This window comes from Fusarium falciforme, chromosome 3 (assembly GCF_026873545.1).
Source record: "Fusarium falciforme chromosome 3, complete sequence".
Taxonomy (NCBI): Eukaryota; Fungi; Ascomycota; class Sordariomycetes; order Hypocreales; family Nectriaceae; genus Fusarium; species Fusarium falciforme.
In genome coordinates, this window is record NC_070546.1 from 219,341 (window position 1) to 233,142 (window position 13,802).

The 13,802-nt window shown below is 50.7% G+C and overlaps 5 protein-coding genes across 5 annotated transcripts; all 5 read right to left on the bottom strand.

Moving 5' to 3' along the window:
• Nucleotides 1–427: 427 nt before the first annotated feature.
• NCS54_00337700 (Hypothetical protein) lies at nt 428–2,238 on the bottom strand (the record flags this gene model as incomplete). Its single annotated transcript, XM_053148954.1, has 5 exons — nt 428–1,362; nt 1,412–1,465; nt 1,521–1,750; nt 1,798–2,150; nt 2,233–2,238. The coding sequence occupies 5 exons, from the start codon at nt 2,236–2,238 to the stop codon at nt 428–430; spliced, it is 1,578 nt and encodes a 525-aa protein (XP_053004929.1).
• Nucleotides 2,239–2,714: 476 nt separating this feature from the next.
• NCS54_00337800 (Hypothetical protein) lies at nt 2,715–4,064 on the bottom strand (the record flags this gene model as incomplete). The annotated part of the gene is made up of 1 exon (XM_053148955.1): nt 2,715–4,064. One exon carries the CDS (start codon nt 4,062–4,064, stop codon nt 2,715–2,717), a length of 1,350 nt encoding a protein of 449 aa, XP_053004930.1.
• A 742-nt stretch (nt 4,065–4,806) lies between these two features.
• NCS54_00337900 (Beta-galactosidase) lies at nt 4,807–8,159 on the bottom strand (the record flags this gene model as incomplete). The annotated part of the gene is made up of 7 exons (XM_053148956.1): nt 4,807–6,149; nt 6,198–6,908; nt 6,949–7,087; nt 7,133–7,228; nt 7,275–7,307; nt 7,355–7,601; nt 7,648–8,159. The coding sequence occupies 7 exons, from the start codon at nt 8,157–8,159 to the stop codon at nt 4,807–4,809; spliced, it is 3,081 nt and encodes a 1,026-aa protein (XP_053004931.1).
• A 782-nt stretch (nt 8,160–8,941) lies between these two features.
• On the bottom strand, nt 8,942–10,219 carry NCS54_00338000 (Hypothetical protein; the record flags this gene model as incomplete). Its single annotated transcript, XM_053148957.1, has 1 exon — nt 8,942–10,219. One exon carries the CDS (start codon nt 10,217–10,219, stop codon nt 8,942–8,944), a length of 1,278 nt encoding a protein of 425 aa, XP_053004932.1.
• A 929-nt stretch (nt 10,220–11,148) lies between these two features.
• On the bottom strand, nt 11,149–12,233 carry NCS54_00338100 (Polysaccharide lyase family 1; the record flags this gene model as incomplete). Its single annotated transcript, XM_053148958.1, has 3 exons — nt 11,149–11,574; nt 11,634–11,878; nt 11,930–12,233. 3 exons carry the CDS (start codon nt 12,231–12,233, stop codon nt 11,149–11,151), a joined length of 975 nt encoding a protein of 324 aa, XP_053004933.1.
• Nucleotides 12,234–13,802: the final 1,569 nt, after the last annotated feature.

The window sequence follows — 13,802 nt, forward strand, 5'->3', positions numbered from 1 at the left end:
CCACATGGCATTTCGCCCTTGTTCAGTAGTCTTATTCTATCTTATAGTCATTATTATAACTCAATCCCATCTTACAATGTGTATCTGTAATCTCCGAGGCCGTTAAATTCGCTATTCGGTTCACTTGCCTGACTTCTTTGAGATCAGAGTATTCTCCGCAATGCGAAGACACGAGAAATATGTTTGAACGGCATAACACTAGACGAGCTTCAAATCTTTATCAAATCTTCCATAAAATCTTGAACTAGTTAGATACATTCTTGCATGACCGCTTATGACCGGCCTCTACGATGTCATCTTATGCATGATCCAACCCCCACCTATGATTGAGATTTTTCCGTCCTCAATCAATCACTACACCGATGCGCCATTTCCCTCACGATGAAATAGGCATTCTCGTAAATGCTTTGAGCCCTCAGACGATACTCTATCGTCGAGACACTCCGATCTCAACTCCCAGGGGCTTCCGCAAGAAACCTTCACGTGTCTCCATCTTTTCTTGTCGCAGGAAGATGTTGTATCTCTTGATCCACGTAGCAGCAATCAACCTCATCTGCATCTCAGCCAGGTTCCTTCCCACACAAGAGCGAGGACCATGGCTGAAGGGGATAAAGGCAATTTTCTGCTTATCGGTGATGTTCTCCCATCTCTCGGGCTTAAACTCCTCTGCATCAGGCCCCCAGATCTCCGTTGAGTGGTGAACAGTGTAGGTGGGAACACTAAGAACTGTTCCTGGGCCAAAGTAGCGACCGTGGAGGGTAACACCCTTGGAGTTGGCGGGAATCTCTCGAGGCAGGCCGATTCCAGATGGTGAGTGATGTCGCAGGGTCTCGTTGATACACATGCCGAGATAAGGCAAGTGCTTGACAGATTCGTAGCTCGGGATAACTCCTTCATCGGATGTGGCCTCGTCGATCTCCTTTTGCAGCTTCTGCAAGACTCCGGGTGTCTTCACAACGTGATAGAGAAGGGCGCAAGAGGAGTTGGACGTCGTATCGCTTCCGGCAATAAGTTGAGTAAGCGCTTCGGCTGTGAGTTCGTCTCGCCCAAGCGGCTCTCCCTTCTCATCTCGGCCTTGCATGAGTCGTGCCAGCAGGTCCTTTCGGGTCGTGTTTGCGCCTCGCTCCAGTCTCTCGCTAACACGGGCAATTGCGATACCAGCAAGATTCTCGACGGCCTGGAGTCCCTGGCTGAAGAATGGATCGGGGAGCCACTTAGCGTACGGCTTGAGCCAGGGCATGCAACCTAGGGTGGCAGAGACCTCTCCTCGTCGGTTCATGATTTCCACAGCGGGAGCGTAGATAGCTGGACTTGTAGGGCTTGCCTTGACCTCGGCAATATCAGCTCCAGAGGCGAGCATACCTGCGTTTCATTAGTCTGGCACTTGAGACGCCGATTCTGACAGACTTACCGAATGGCTTGCCAAATGCGAGATCAGCAATGACGTCGAAAGCGAGATAGTTGACTAAGATTTGTTAGTCGCAAATAAATTCAATATCCTTCCAGTCTTTTCAACTCACACCAGGAGAGACAATCCAGCCGTCCAGCGCCATCAGCTTCGGGGTTGCTGGAGGCACGGTCCCACTGCTTAACAAAGAGGTCGAGGTTCTGGTGGATATAGGGCTCAAACTCAAGAACAGACTTCGGGGCAAAGGTGTGAGACACGATCTTTCTCTTTCGAGAGTGCTCAGCCCTGCTTCGTGTGTTGAAAAGGCCACGACGAATGGAGACGAATGGGTCATAGAAGTCCCTGAACAGTTAGCGCATGGACGAGAAAGAAGTCGCTTATCGACTTACGACTTGAGGAAACCATTTCCGTGACCATAGATGACATTGATGGCATCTGCATCCGCAATGCTGACATGGTTGGGGGCAATGCGAACAACAGGGCCCAGTTTCTGGTGAACCTTGTCGACGACCTCGAATCGTTTACCACGTCGGCATGTTGACATTAACCAGAGGTTGCTGAACTGCGCGGGGAACGGAGAAGGAATTCCTCGAAGGCCTCGGTTCGTCCCAAAATAGGGAACAAGATAGTAGCCAACGAATAAGACTATGAGGGCGACAGGCGCCCAAGGCGAAATAAGGAGGTTGATCAAAGCCATTGTCCCGGGTTGCTTGCTTTTTCGTGACTCTGGCTCTGTTCGTAACTGGGATTGGAGAGCAGGAAGATTGAACGTTCCAGATCGTATATATATGCCCGCATCTTGTGAGCAAGTACCCCAGATTTACCTGCATTCACGGAGCAGCGGACATGGGGACCCCGAACGCCACTCCGAGGAACCCCATACTCACGGAACGGAAGCGGCTCAAGCCATCGGCATTTGAGAATGTCACAATAGCGAGGCTGTGATTGGCTAGTCAGTATCGGCGTTGACAACAAGCTGCTCCGTGGTATCGCTTCTCGGAAGGCATGTAAATAGGGTTAACGGCCGTTAGGGCGATTGAAAAAACGCCGCATATCATTTGCAGTCTCACGAAGTCATGCTTCAACTCATTCAGGGCCATCATGACTCTTCCATGCTCTGTCCTCTCAATTCGGCTCTGCTTTGGAGATCCACTATATGACATCATTCTCGTTCCGATTGGCTGGAACCGGTTCGGCACTGGTAGCGGGATGCTGTAGGTTAGGGACGCGCAACAATCACATGAGCATCTTTATTGATGGTGATGGCACTTGGCTCCTCATTGTTGAAATACAAATCGCTTGTTATCTATTTTTCTGTCTGAATTTCTTGGTCTTTCTCAGTCAAGATCAAATGCGTCCCCAAGATCTCGATCATGAACCTTTCCCTCGCCTGAAAATGCCTCGCCCCCTCATCTCGAAGAAACTCCTCTGCCAGTCCCACCAGCTGAGGGTGGTGGATGTCTGGTATCTCTAAAATGCGAGATACGTCGAGTTCTAGTCGGGTAGATTTTTGGAGGCCTAGTACGTGTGCCACATGCACATTGTTGACGAGGTAAAGACAGAACTTCTCAAAAAGATCGTGCTTCACCATGAAATCCAGGACTTCGGGGAAAGCAGGACTAGGCAACCCGCCAACAATCCGAGGGAGAATTGTGCCAGGACCATTCTGGAAAGCTCGTCGTATTTGCGCCGTGGATTCCAGTGCGTGAACGAGGCCGTTGGTGTTCATGGGTGCAGGGTCTGCAATCCATGGGCGATCATAACCAACTCTCTTGCGCCACCAGACGTTGCAGAACAGCGAAGACATGATGACGGGGATGAGAATCACGTAGCCCCACCATCTTTCCGCCGTCAACATGGATCCAACTCCTCCGAGGATAGTAGCAATGCCGTTGACCACGTAGAATAGTTGGAGGTTGAAACAACGTCGCTTAATGAGGGGCAACGCGGGCGCGCCTTTCAATGCTTTCTCAGCTGCTAGACGATGATGCCTCATCTTTTTCCATACGATGACAGCCCATGTCGCACTGATTAAACCGAAGGCAGCGATGGGCGCGTTTCCGAGATATCCGGAGAGGATGTTGCTGGCCAGCCACACGCGATGATTTGCACCGCCGATGGCCATGAATGTGCCGGTCCCTATGAGCACTGCACCCCCTCCCAACAAGACGTCCATTGCCCATCGGTTGATGATTTCGATTCGAAGCTCGCGGATGGTGATTTCGAGTAGGACGTCAATCTCTTGGGTTGGCCGTGAATCAGCAATTCGATGAGCCTTTTCTTCCTCCAGTAACTTGCGCTGGCTGCGAAGAAACGAGATATTGGCCCAGGCCCTCCTGGAGTCTATAAACGCAAAGACCGAGAACACCAGGGCTGTAAATCCTCCTATTGCCATGAGTACCACAGCATGGATTGGCACCGGAGTATCGTTCCAAACGTTGGCAGCAAAGTCGCCAGCGTTGGCGAGCTCGAGGAATCCCACAGCTCCAAGCAAGTTGTTCCTGAGTCGAGGGCTGTCGCATTGTGTCCAGCGCGTCCCTTTCTTGACAGCGACAAGGCTCTTGGGCCCAGCAAGACTGAATTCAGGATCTGATTCATCTTGTGGTTGCGCGTTGCTTGGATCGGCAACGTCAATGGATTCTTTCATCATCTTCATGATGGCCCTGCAGGGTAAACGGCCTGAATTCAGGAGTCAGTATGTAGCTCTTGGCAAAGAAGGCGGTGGTAAACCTGCCTGGCACCTCTTTCGTCACCTGGACTGGGACATGTGTTCTAGCGAGCGTGGAGACACGCGTCGAAAGGCTTCACGAGCGCAGAGAAATGGACAAGGTTGCGAAAACAGAGACGAAAAAGGAGACGACGAATGCAAGAAATTGTCTGCATATGAATGTCTGCTGATCGCCTCGCGCTGACTGGGAGACAGCGTCGTGGACCAACCCCACCCCCGGTGAGCCGTCACAACCGAGCGAGACGAGCCAACCAAACAAAGACAGCCTCAACTCACGTTAATGCTTTATTTAGATCAAGACTTGAGCTAGGTGTCACTCTCGGGTCTTTTCCATGTTCTTTCGACGTTTTAAATCCGCCGTTGAACCTGTTTTTTGCCTCGGTGACATACCAAGTCAGGGGGAACCGCCAAGATGACAGGCTTACGCAATGTGGATCATCACGGCAACTTTCAGCCGATGGCGGTATTGGCATTTCCTTGTTGAGGTTTATACATGGTAATTATCACCGGTGATCCCGATTGGTCTGGCTTTTGAGTTTACATGATTCAACCCGTTGGCCGAGTGTTTCCTTGGGTATGGCTCTGACATCGAGATGGGACTGACAAACAGAAACTCTTCATTCGTCGGAGCGTAAACATGACCACTAGCCATTATCCATGATATACAAGATCAGTATGCTCCAGAGCGTTGGCTATACTTTGGCCCCTGAACTAGCTTGACAGGCTGTCGACCAGTCTGAACGGGAGCACCAGCAGTAAGCCGCAGTCCAGGTAATTTCGCACCTTTGTCCTCCAGCGCCCAAATAGATACTCCAATCCAGTTGTCTCCTTGATAGTTGAGAACTCCTTCTGGGACAGGGAACACCGTCTGCGGACCAATACTGCTCACATAGCGTCCAAACTGGAAGCCGTTGACAAAGATGAGAGCGCGATACGGGCCGCTTTCAGTCGAGTTCTTGAACGTGAACGACAGTGGAATGTCGAATTGGCTGGAGGGGTAGTTCAGGCCAAGCTTTGCTGTGTAAAATACCACTCCAGCTTTGTCGATGCCCTTGAATGGTGAACCTTTCTTGAAGCGTTTAAGCGGCGGTGACGGGAGGTGATAACCTTGCCGCTCAAAGGAGAAACCTCCCTCATTAAGAGGACCGCGGAATTTGTCCACGTAGTCTTCACCTCCCAAGTTGCCCGTAAGCTTCCACTTGGTGACTGGAGTTTCACGACCATTCTTGGTCACGAGTGCCCAGTCCAGAATACCACGTGGGCTCTTTTGTTCATCGTAGCCGGGTGTCCAGTTTCCGTTCAGACCTGTGTTATCAACAACCACCGTCACGACATATCGCTTTCCCTTTTGAAGTTTCGGTAGCTCATACGTGGAGTTGAAGTTCCCGGTAGCGCCATTGCCGGTGAACGAGCCAAGGAACTTGTCATCGAGCCACACTGCAGTGGCAAAAGCGCGACCGCCTTGTGTCCATAGTTTGAGCTGTGTTTCAGAGCCGTCGGAAGTAAAGTGACCCCTGTAGATGAGAGCACCGGCGTGGAATCCGTAGTCAGAACCATAAAGAGATACCGTGTTTTGGAGGGGAACCCGTGTGTTGTTGGTCGTGGTCTTATCGGCCACAAGCCATTTTCCATCGTTGTAGTCTTTCTTGATCTCAGGAAGAGAGTCAACATAGTTCCAATCCAGCGAAGATAGATCCAATTCCTTGATGGTGGGGAGTTCGACATCACGCTGGGCGATCCAGTTTCCTAGCTTCGACTTTTGATATCGTAGCTCTTTGCCGTTCAAGATCAACTTGGAAACGCCCTTTGGAGCTCCGATAATCTCCAATGGCGTGGAAGAAACATTGAAGTCTGCCTGAACAGACAGCTTGGAGCCTTGGACTGAGATTGATCGAACCAGCTGTGGCCCGTTGATGATGACAGAGTCAGGGTTCATCACCGAGGTTCCGTATGCGGCCCGGTCGCCTTTCCCGGGCAAATCCGGTACCCAATACTTGTATGCGGAGTTTCGATCTATGAAGAGTTAGTTTTGGCTCAACGTTTTCAACAAAGCAAATGTACCTAGCAGGTAGATGAAGAGTGAATCCCGCTGGACCACCCGTCGAGACGAAGATGTCTTCCATTGAAGGATGCTGGCATTCTTCTTGGTATCAGACTTGACACCACTGCCCTCGATGACCTTGAAGGCCGATTTTCCTTTGATAGCAACCTCATGAAGCTCATCAGGGCCACCGTAGAGGATGAGGACCGTTTTGTCACCAAACTTCTTCCAAGTCAAGACCTCTGCCGTCGAGTAGAGTACTGAATGTTCTCCAACAGCATAATCGACCACATGAATCTTAGAATCTCTCCCGTTCAGTGAGAGTGAGCCGCCCAACTGGGGAACCGTCAGAGTTTCGGCCGAAGTTGGTATCTTGAGCTTGTAGGACGATGACTCGGTGCTCGTAAAGTCCGCATGTCTCACAACAAAGAAAGACCCTTGCTTCTCTGTAGTAAGTGGAGTAACGGCAATATCCTCATTGTCAGTGTATCGGGACGTGGAGAGGTTACCTGGCGTTGCGGTCGCGTAGCTTGGTGAGACTCGCAAGAATTGGCCCTGGAGCTTGATCTCGGAGTACTTTTCCCGGTCGATGGACCTGTCCTCTTTGATTGCCTTGACGAAGTTAGAGAGTTTCTGAGCCAGTTTGACGCTTGCAAGCTTACCGCGCCGTAGTCGTAAGATGTGTAGCCGTCGCAATGTCCAAGGTTTCCCCAATTGGTACCACCAAAGGTCTGCACCATTAGCTATCATCTCAAATTTTTGGAGGAAGACTTGCCATGTATATGTTGAAGATTGTGACGCCCGCTGCAAGGTTGTTCTTGTAGAATACGCGAGCAAATTCGTGGTTGGTGAGGACGTAGCAGTTTTCGAAACCTCCACCTCCAGGAGGATCGAACGCGCCTCCTTGAAACTATTCATAGTGAGAAATGTCCATACGGAGGCTCATCAATCGTACCTCGATGATAGAGTATGGGGTATTGGGACTCTTTTGCATGTGCTCTGCGTGCCATGTTGTTGGGAGGCCGTCCTTAGGCCAGGTATGGGGGTTGGCCTGGAAGGTTAGCAACGCGCAGAAAGTCATGTCCTCAATGACTTACACAGTCAAATCCTGCGGGATAACCATCATGTCCCTATGGAAGTTAGAGAGATGAATACAACGGTCAGTCTATAAACTCACGTAGATATCTACTGCTCCGATCCCTGACCCAGGTGCGCCAGTGCCACCTTGCCATGCGTCGTTGTTGATGAGAGGCACCACAATGCCGGCATTCCTGGCTTGGTCGTTCACATACTTGAGGTACTCGTGGCTGGGAAAGGGGACACCATCACCGGCACTATACTCGTTCTCAGGCTGGAACAGGATGACCGGCCCACCGTTGGTGATTTGAGCTTTTGCAATAATGGAGCAAATGTGTTCCATATAGCTGAGCAGAGTTAGCCAGAAACTTGTTGGTCGAATGTCTCACCTACTTGTCGGTAGCACTCAGATAATCCGAAGCATTCGTTCTGAGCGTTCCCTTGACCCTCTGCAGCCAGCCCGGAAAGCCGCCTCCAGATGCTTCAGCATTGATGTATGGCCCAGGCCGAGCCAGGAGGAAGATACCCGCCTCCTTTGCAGCATCGATGAACGGCTCAATGGCCAAAACGCCTTCAGACCGAAACTCACCCGGCTTTCCCTCAAGCAAGGCCCAGTCAACATAAAACGAAACCATGTTGAATCCCGCCGCCTTGACTTTCTGGAACAGATCCAGGTACAAGCTTGGCACGGGGAGTCGGAACGGGTGTATCTCTGCAGAGAATATCGTGACCCGTTCTCCATTTATGAACAACGAGTGTTCATCCCACGTCACGATATCTTGAAGCACATCTCTCTCGTGGGGACTCTGGATGACGTCGAATGGTCGTCCACCACGAATCTGGAGGGTGCGAGCACAGCATAGGCTCGCGCCCAGTGCCGTAATAAGTGTATTGAGGAGCTTCATTGTGGCCACATAGCCGTAAGAGGGGATAGTGATATTCAAATCTTGAAGTTGAGGCTCATATGGAATTGCCGGTTATATAGTAACAAATGATGGAACTAGAGGCAAAACTTAACATCAAACTACTTCGGAAAGGTACCCGAACGCGCCGACGGACTTCAACATAATGCAACCGGTATTGGTGGATAGAATAAAATTCCGAATATGCCGATCATGCCATAGAGTATAGCCGCAAAGATTCATTTAGCCAGTCCCGGGGTAAGTCGAATTCATGAGGGATATGCGGGGTTGGTAACATCGTGACACTGCGAATGGGGCTGTATGACGGGATCGACCATATTGAGGTTTTAAGCCCGTTGATCCCAGTCGATTGGCCTCTGTAATAGCCTGTCTGTCGGCAATGAGTGATCACATGCGTCCTATGCTCAAAAGGTGAACAGGCAATGCAAAGATTGCATCCGCACGCTCCGGCCATAATTTTCATGAGCTGTTTTTTTTTTCCCTAGTCCCGGGGGCTTACGAGAACAGCGTCCCATCATACTACTCGCGTTGCTTAAACATTTCCGTAAACTGCCGCCACTGACTAGCAATGATAATGCTGAAGAGGCGAGGAATGTGGTAATAGTACGTGGAACGCGAAATGTCTTATAGGATATATTCCACCAACGTAGCTTACTAGACTACTTCGCTCTAGTCGGACCGTCATAATCCTCATGCCATGTCTGGCATGGGCATCATATCAAAGTCGAAGCCCACTACAAGCCAACACCAGGATCTCAATCCAACTACGCGCCCAAGGCACTTTCGAGCGCTTCGTGCTCCTTCGCGGTGATGGGAATAACCGTGCCATGTCGAGGGCTTGTTGGAAGCTTGTAACTGCTCGAAACCTTCCAGTTCGGCTTGTCGATGTCATCAGTCTCAAGAGGGATATAACCACGACCACCGTACTCGTCAACAAAGAGGTAGAACTTTTCGCCATGGGCATCGCCTGGGTTTGATCGGAATGCCGTGGGGCCCTCGATGGCTTTGAGCCCAGCCTTAGCTCCAATGCAACTGGCCTGGGTCGTCCATTCATCATCAGGTGCGAGAAGTGAGTTGGACTTTTCTTGGATGATATCCGTGCATCCAGTAACAGCGCCTTCATCCTTGGTGAAGCGGTAGAGAGTATTTCCGGACTTGATGACGGTGGTGTCAATCCGAGAATCGCCAGTATCCTGCCAGATCTCCGGTTTCGAAAAGGTAACGAAGTCGCGAGTGAGAGAGTACAGCATGCGGTGATAGGAGCTCCCCTCATGCTTAGGATCATCTTCAGCGTACAGTGACGACGCCCAGAAAACGACATAGGCTTGTTGTTCAGAATCCCAAAATGCCTCAGGTGCCCAGGTGTTGCCAGCATTATCAGGCGAGACCTTGACATGGCGTTGTTCAGACCAGTTAACCAAGTCATGAGACTCCCACACTTCGAGGTAGAGACTACCTTGTCGGACTGCCGCTCCCCACGAGGTGCCACTGCCGATAGAGAGGTCGGTGGCAATCAGGTAGAAGGTATCTCCCTCGGGAGAGCGAATGATGAAAGGATCTCGTAGACCTTTAGTGCCGAGCGTGGACTTGAGGACTGGTTGGCCGCCATTAAGTTCCTTCCAGTTGAGGGCATTGTTCCCGTTGCTTGAAGCGAAGAAGATATTCTCGCCTTGAAGAGAGTTTCCCGTGAAGTATGAAAAGGCGTAACCTTCAAAAGCTCCGATGTTAGTCTTCTGTCGAACAGATGCCTTGAACTCTCGCTCAAGGACCTCATCACCGGACTCGATGGTAGCAACAAGAGTCACTGAAGTGTTGCTTCCTTGACGGTTGACCACGCCGTCATTGCTGATGACTGCTGTGTTGCTGCTGTTCCATGTGACAGTGAAGCCATCTGAATCTGCTGGGAGGTGGATATTGCCGCGGACATCTTCAATATTTGTGACAGAAAGGGCAGACAGGGCACTCTCAATCTGGGCGAGGCTACTTTCGTCAGCCAAAACCGAGCTGATGAATGCCAGCGGCAAAAGTTGAAGGAACCGCATGGCGAAGTGCATGTGCAGTAGTAGATGTCTCTTGGCCCAGGAATAAAGAAGTGAGGAAGGAAGCACAGAGCAGAGCCTACGAGATCTATAGCGGCAGAGAGCGTAGCATTATATAACAGTTTGGCTATGTTAACTTCTTACCCCAGACTGTAACAAAAGGCGCCGTTGCATTAACACTGACCACTACTGCAACTATTACACCTATTAAGGTTACACCTTCCTGTCTGCGAGCTTGGCATGGAAGCTATTCCAACATGCGCACCTCTAGTCTGGGGTTTCCTCCGAGGGTCGTACCGGATCGCCGCGAATGACGCTCTTCTGGGGTAGCAGCGCCGATCCCTGCCACCGACCTGCCCACTCATTGCCTTGATCACGCGATGACAGGCCCCAGGAAATACCTCCATGATCCGCAGTTTCGCTGATCGGCAATTGAATGCCATTGGTGCGCAAAATCGGGTTCGTATCGTTTGGGGCAGCAGAATATCGGGCAGAACCTAATGTTTAAGCCAGCCAATGCCTGTCAACGATTCGCGCCCGGACTCGGGGGACCAAGGCAGGGGGAGAAGCGCTCGAATGGTAGGTAAGAAAGCCGAGGTTATAGAGTGGTCTACACGTGGCTAAATAACCCGAGCTGGGGAAGAACACAGCATGCGGGGTTTTAAGCCATGGCAGCAATTGGGTGCCCATAAAGATGAAAATAAATACCTCTTAGGAGTACACAAGAAGCGGATAGAGTGCTGTGGGCCAAGGTCACGTCCACAGGGCATCAGGGGTCATGAGTTTCTTGGGAACACCCGTATTTTCAAGAGAAACCAACTATGTACTGATATTGTAAAAACTATGTTCTGCTACATCTGAATATACTCGAGAATAACAAACCGCACCTAACATCCACCCCGTCGAGCCATAAGGTACCTTCAAAGATGTGCTTACAGCTTCTGGCCAGCGGTGCCAGGGATGGTGGAAGCAACCTTGGCGGAGCCGAGAGCGCTGACCTTGTAGGGCAGCGAAGCAGAGGTCAGGGTACCCTTGGGGGCAGAGTTGACAGAGCCGCCAAGGTTGACATCCTCAACAACGGCGTAACCAGTCTCCTTGGAGTCGGCGAAGAAGATGGCGCGCTCGGCAGAGTTGGCAAAGGCGGAGCTCTGGACGAGGACCTGGGCGCCCATGCGGGTGTTGACACCGGAGAGGATGATGCCATCCCAGTAGTTGTTGACAATGTGGACAGTGGCGAAGCGGATGAGGGGCTGACGGCTGTTGACGTTCTTCCAGTAGTTGTTGGCATAGGTGATGTGGAGCTTGCCTCGGTCCTCCGAGGCGTTGCTGTCGGAGTGACCAATCAGAGAGCCCTTCCACTGTAGTGATGAACGTCAGTATATACTTTCTGTCTAATGCAAGTTGTTTGTTGACTTACGTGGTCGTGGAAGTAGGTGTTGGAGACAGTCACCCAGTCAGCACCGTGGGAGATGTCAAGAAGACCATCGAGGTCATCCTTTCCGCCACTGAGGTCGCCAGAAAGGTCGCAGTGGTCGACCCAGACGTTGGTAGACTCATCAATACCAATAGCATCACCGTTGCTGGCATCAACCTGGCCAATCTTCAGGTTGCGCAGGATGACGTTCTTCTGGCGACGGACGTAGATGCCGACACCGGTGAGGGCTGTTTAAAATTAGAAATCGCCAAATATGAAGGAACTCTGAGCGAACTTACAGCTTCCAGCAGCACCGATGATGGTCTTGTCAGACGTAGGGCGGACGCGGTCAGAGCCCGACAGCTTGCCAGAGACAATGATGGTGAGAGGGCCATCACGCTTGGCAGCCTCAATAAGAGCGGCAACAGAGTTGACAGTGATGGTCTCACCGGCGGCACCACCAGTAGTGCCACCGTTCTGAGTGCAGTAACCAACGCTGCAGGCCTCCTTGGACTGGCGCTTGATCAGCTCGTCACGCGACTCAATAGGAGAGGCAACGGCGACGGTCGCCAAAAGGGTAGTGAAAACAGAAGACAGCTTCATGATGAGAGAGAAAGAGGGAACAAATAGGAAGGCTTGAGTGACAGATAGTTGGAGTAAGAAGATAAGGTTGAAAATAAGGGGTTGCCAAGTGTGGACCAGCCGGGGAAGGAAGAAATAAGCTTAATGTTGGTTAGCGAAGTGAAAAAAACATCACATCAAGAGGCGGACAAGCTCGACTCTTATAGACAACAGAACACACAGAGAAACAAGTCCAGATGAATAATTAATCCATATTCGTGCCCACGGAGCCCGGAGCATTGCCTAGACCTGCCGCATCGGGAGCCTCGCTCACGTTTTTTTGACTTCTACAAAGAAAGGGGGATGCTAAGTTACAAAGAGTGGTTCTCCCAAGGACGTGAAACAGAAACGATCAAGGATATGTGGATGTGACGTTTTGGGAGTTGGGAAGTGCCGTCATTGGTGGGTTTTGTGTGTCACCCACCGAACGGTTGGTGGAAAATCTAGCGAGCCACCCAGCGGAGGCCGTGATAGATGGATTTAGGACCCGTCGATTTCTCAGGTGCGACTCAGGAGCGAAGATCTATATTACCGTACTGCGGTAAAGGATCACGGTACCCTTCGGAATTCAAGCGTACCGCTTTGGCCCGGCCAGGGGTCTACGAGTGACATTCTTACGTACAATGGCTACGCGATGGCGTAATCTGCGTCGAATACGACGATGTTATCTGATCCCAGGAGGGCTTTGTGTTGACACGAGGAATTAAGTTTTCCCTCGTACGAGTTTATATATTCCGGCCTTCCCGCTTGTTCGTTGTTTCAAGGGTGACAGAAAGTGGCATATGGAAACTTGCTCACCGGGCACGGCAATGGTAGAGACACGGAGCTCGGTCACTTATCTAGGCCCGTTCGTCACTTTAAATACGGGTTTCTTTACTCCGGAGCAACATTGTAAGAATGACACATGTAGGATAAGAAGGCGCAAGTCCAAGTTGGCGCATCAGCCATGGACATTAGTGCTTGAACCACTTCACTTTGCCTGTAGATGCAGCGAGAGTTCTGAACATGGGAGTAAGCACCACGGCTCTCGCACAATGGGACATGACGCTACAAACCGGAATCAGCATCATTCGGTTTTATAAGTGTTGCGTGGCATGCCTTGGAATATTTGACCAACAGTGTTGGCACACCAAGAACTAGAGCCAGTAATTGTCACGTCACCAAGTTGTTCGAAAAGCCATGTCTTTTGCAAGATTCAAACAAAGGCAGTGTTTCCTTATCTTCCTGTCACAACGAGCCACGAGTGAGCAAAGATTGGCGAGCTGGTCGACTTGTGTAGATATCGATAGCGCTTTTTACGATTGGTGATTTATTGCATATTTTTATTGAGAGTAGATACTCTAAGTGATTTTTTCAATGAGAAACTACGACGCTATAATGTGAATGAAAGTGGGATGTTCTTGACGGGCAATGCCTTCATCTGGTAGCTGGAAAGTGGACGAAGCCCAGAACCCAACATCTTTGCCTCCACACGCGGGCTCTTCTGGCTCCGAATGACATTTAAAATACAGTTAGCATGGAAAAACTTTCGTATGAATCGCTAAACTATGT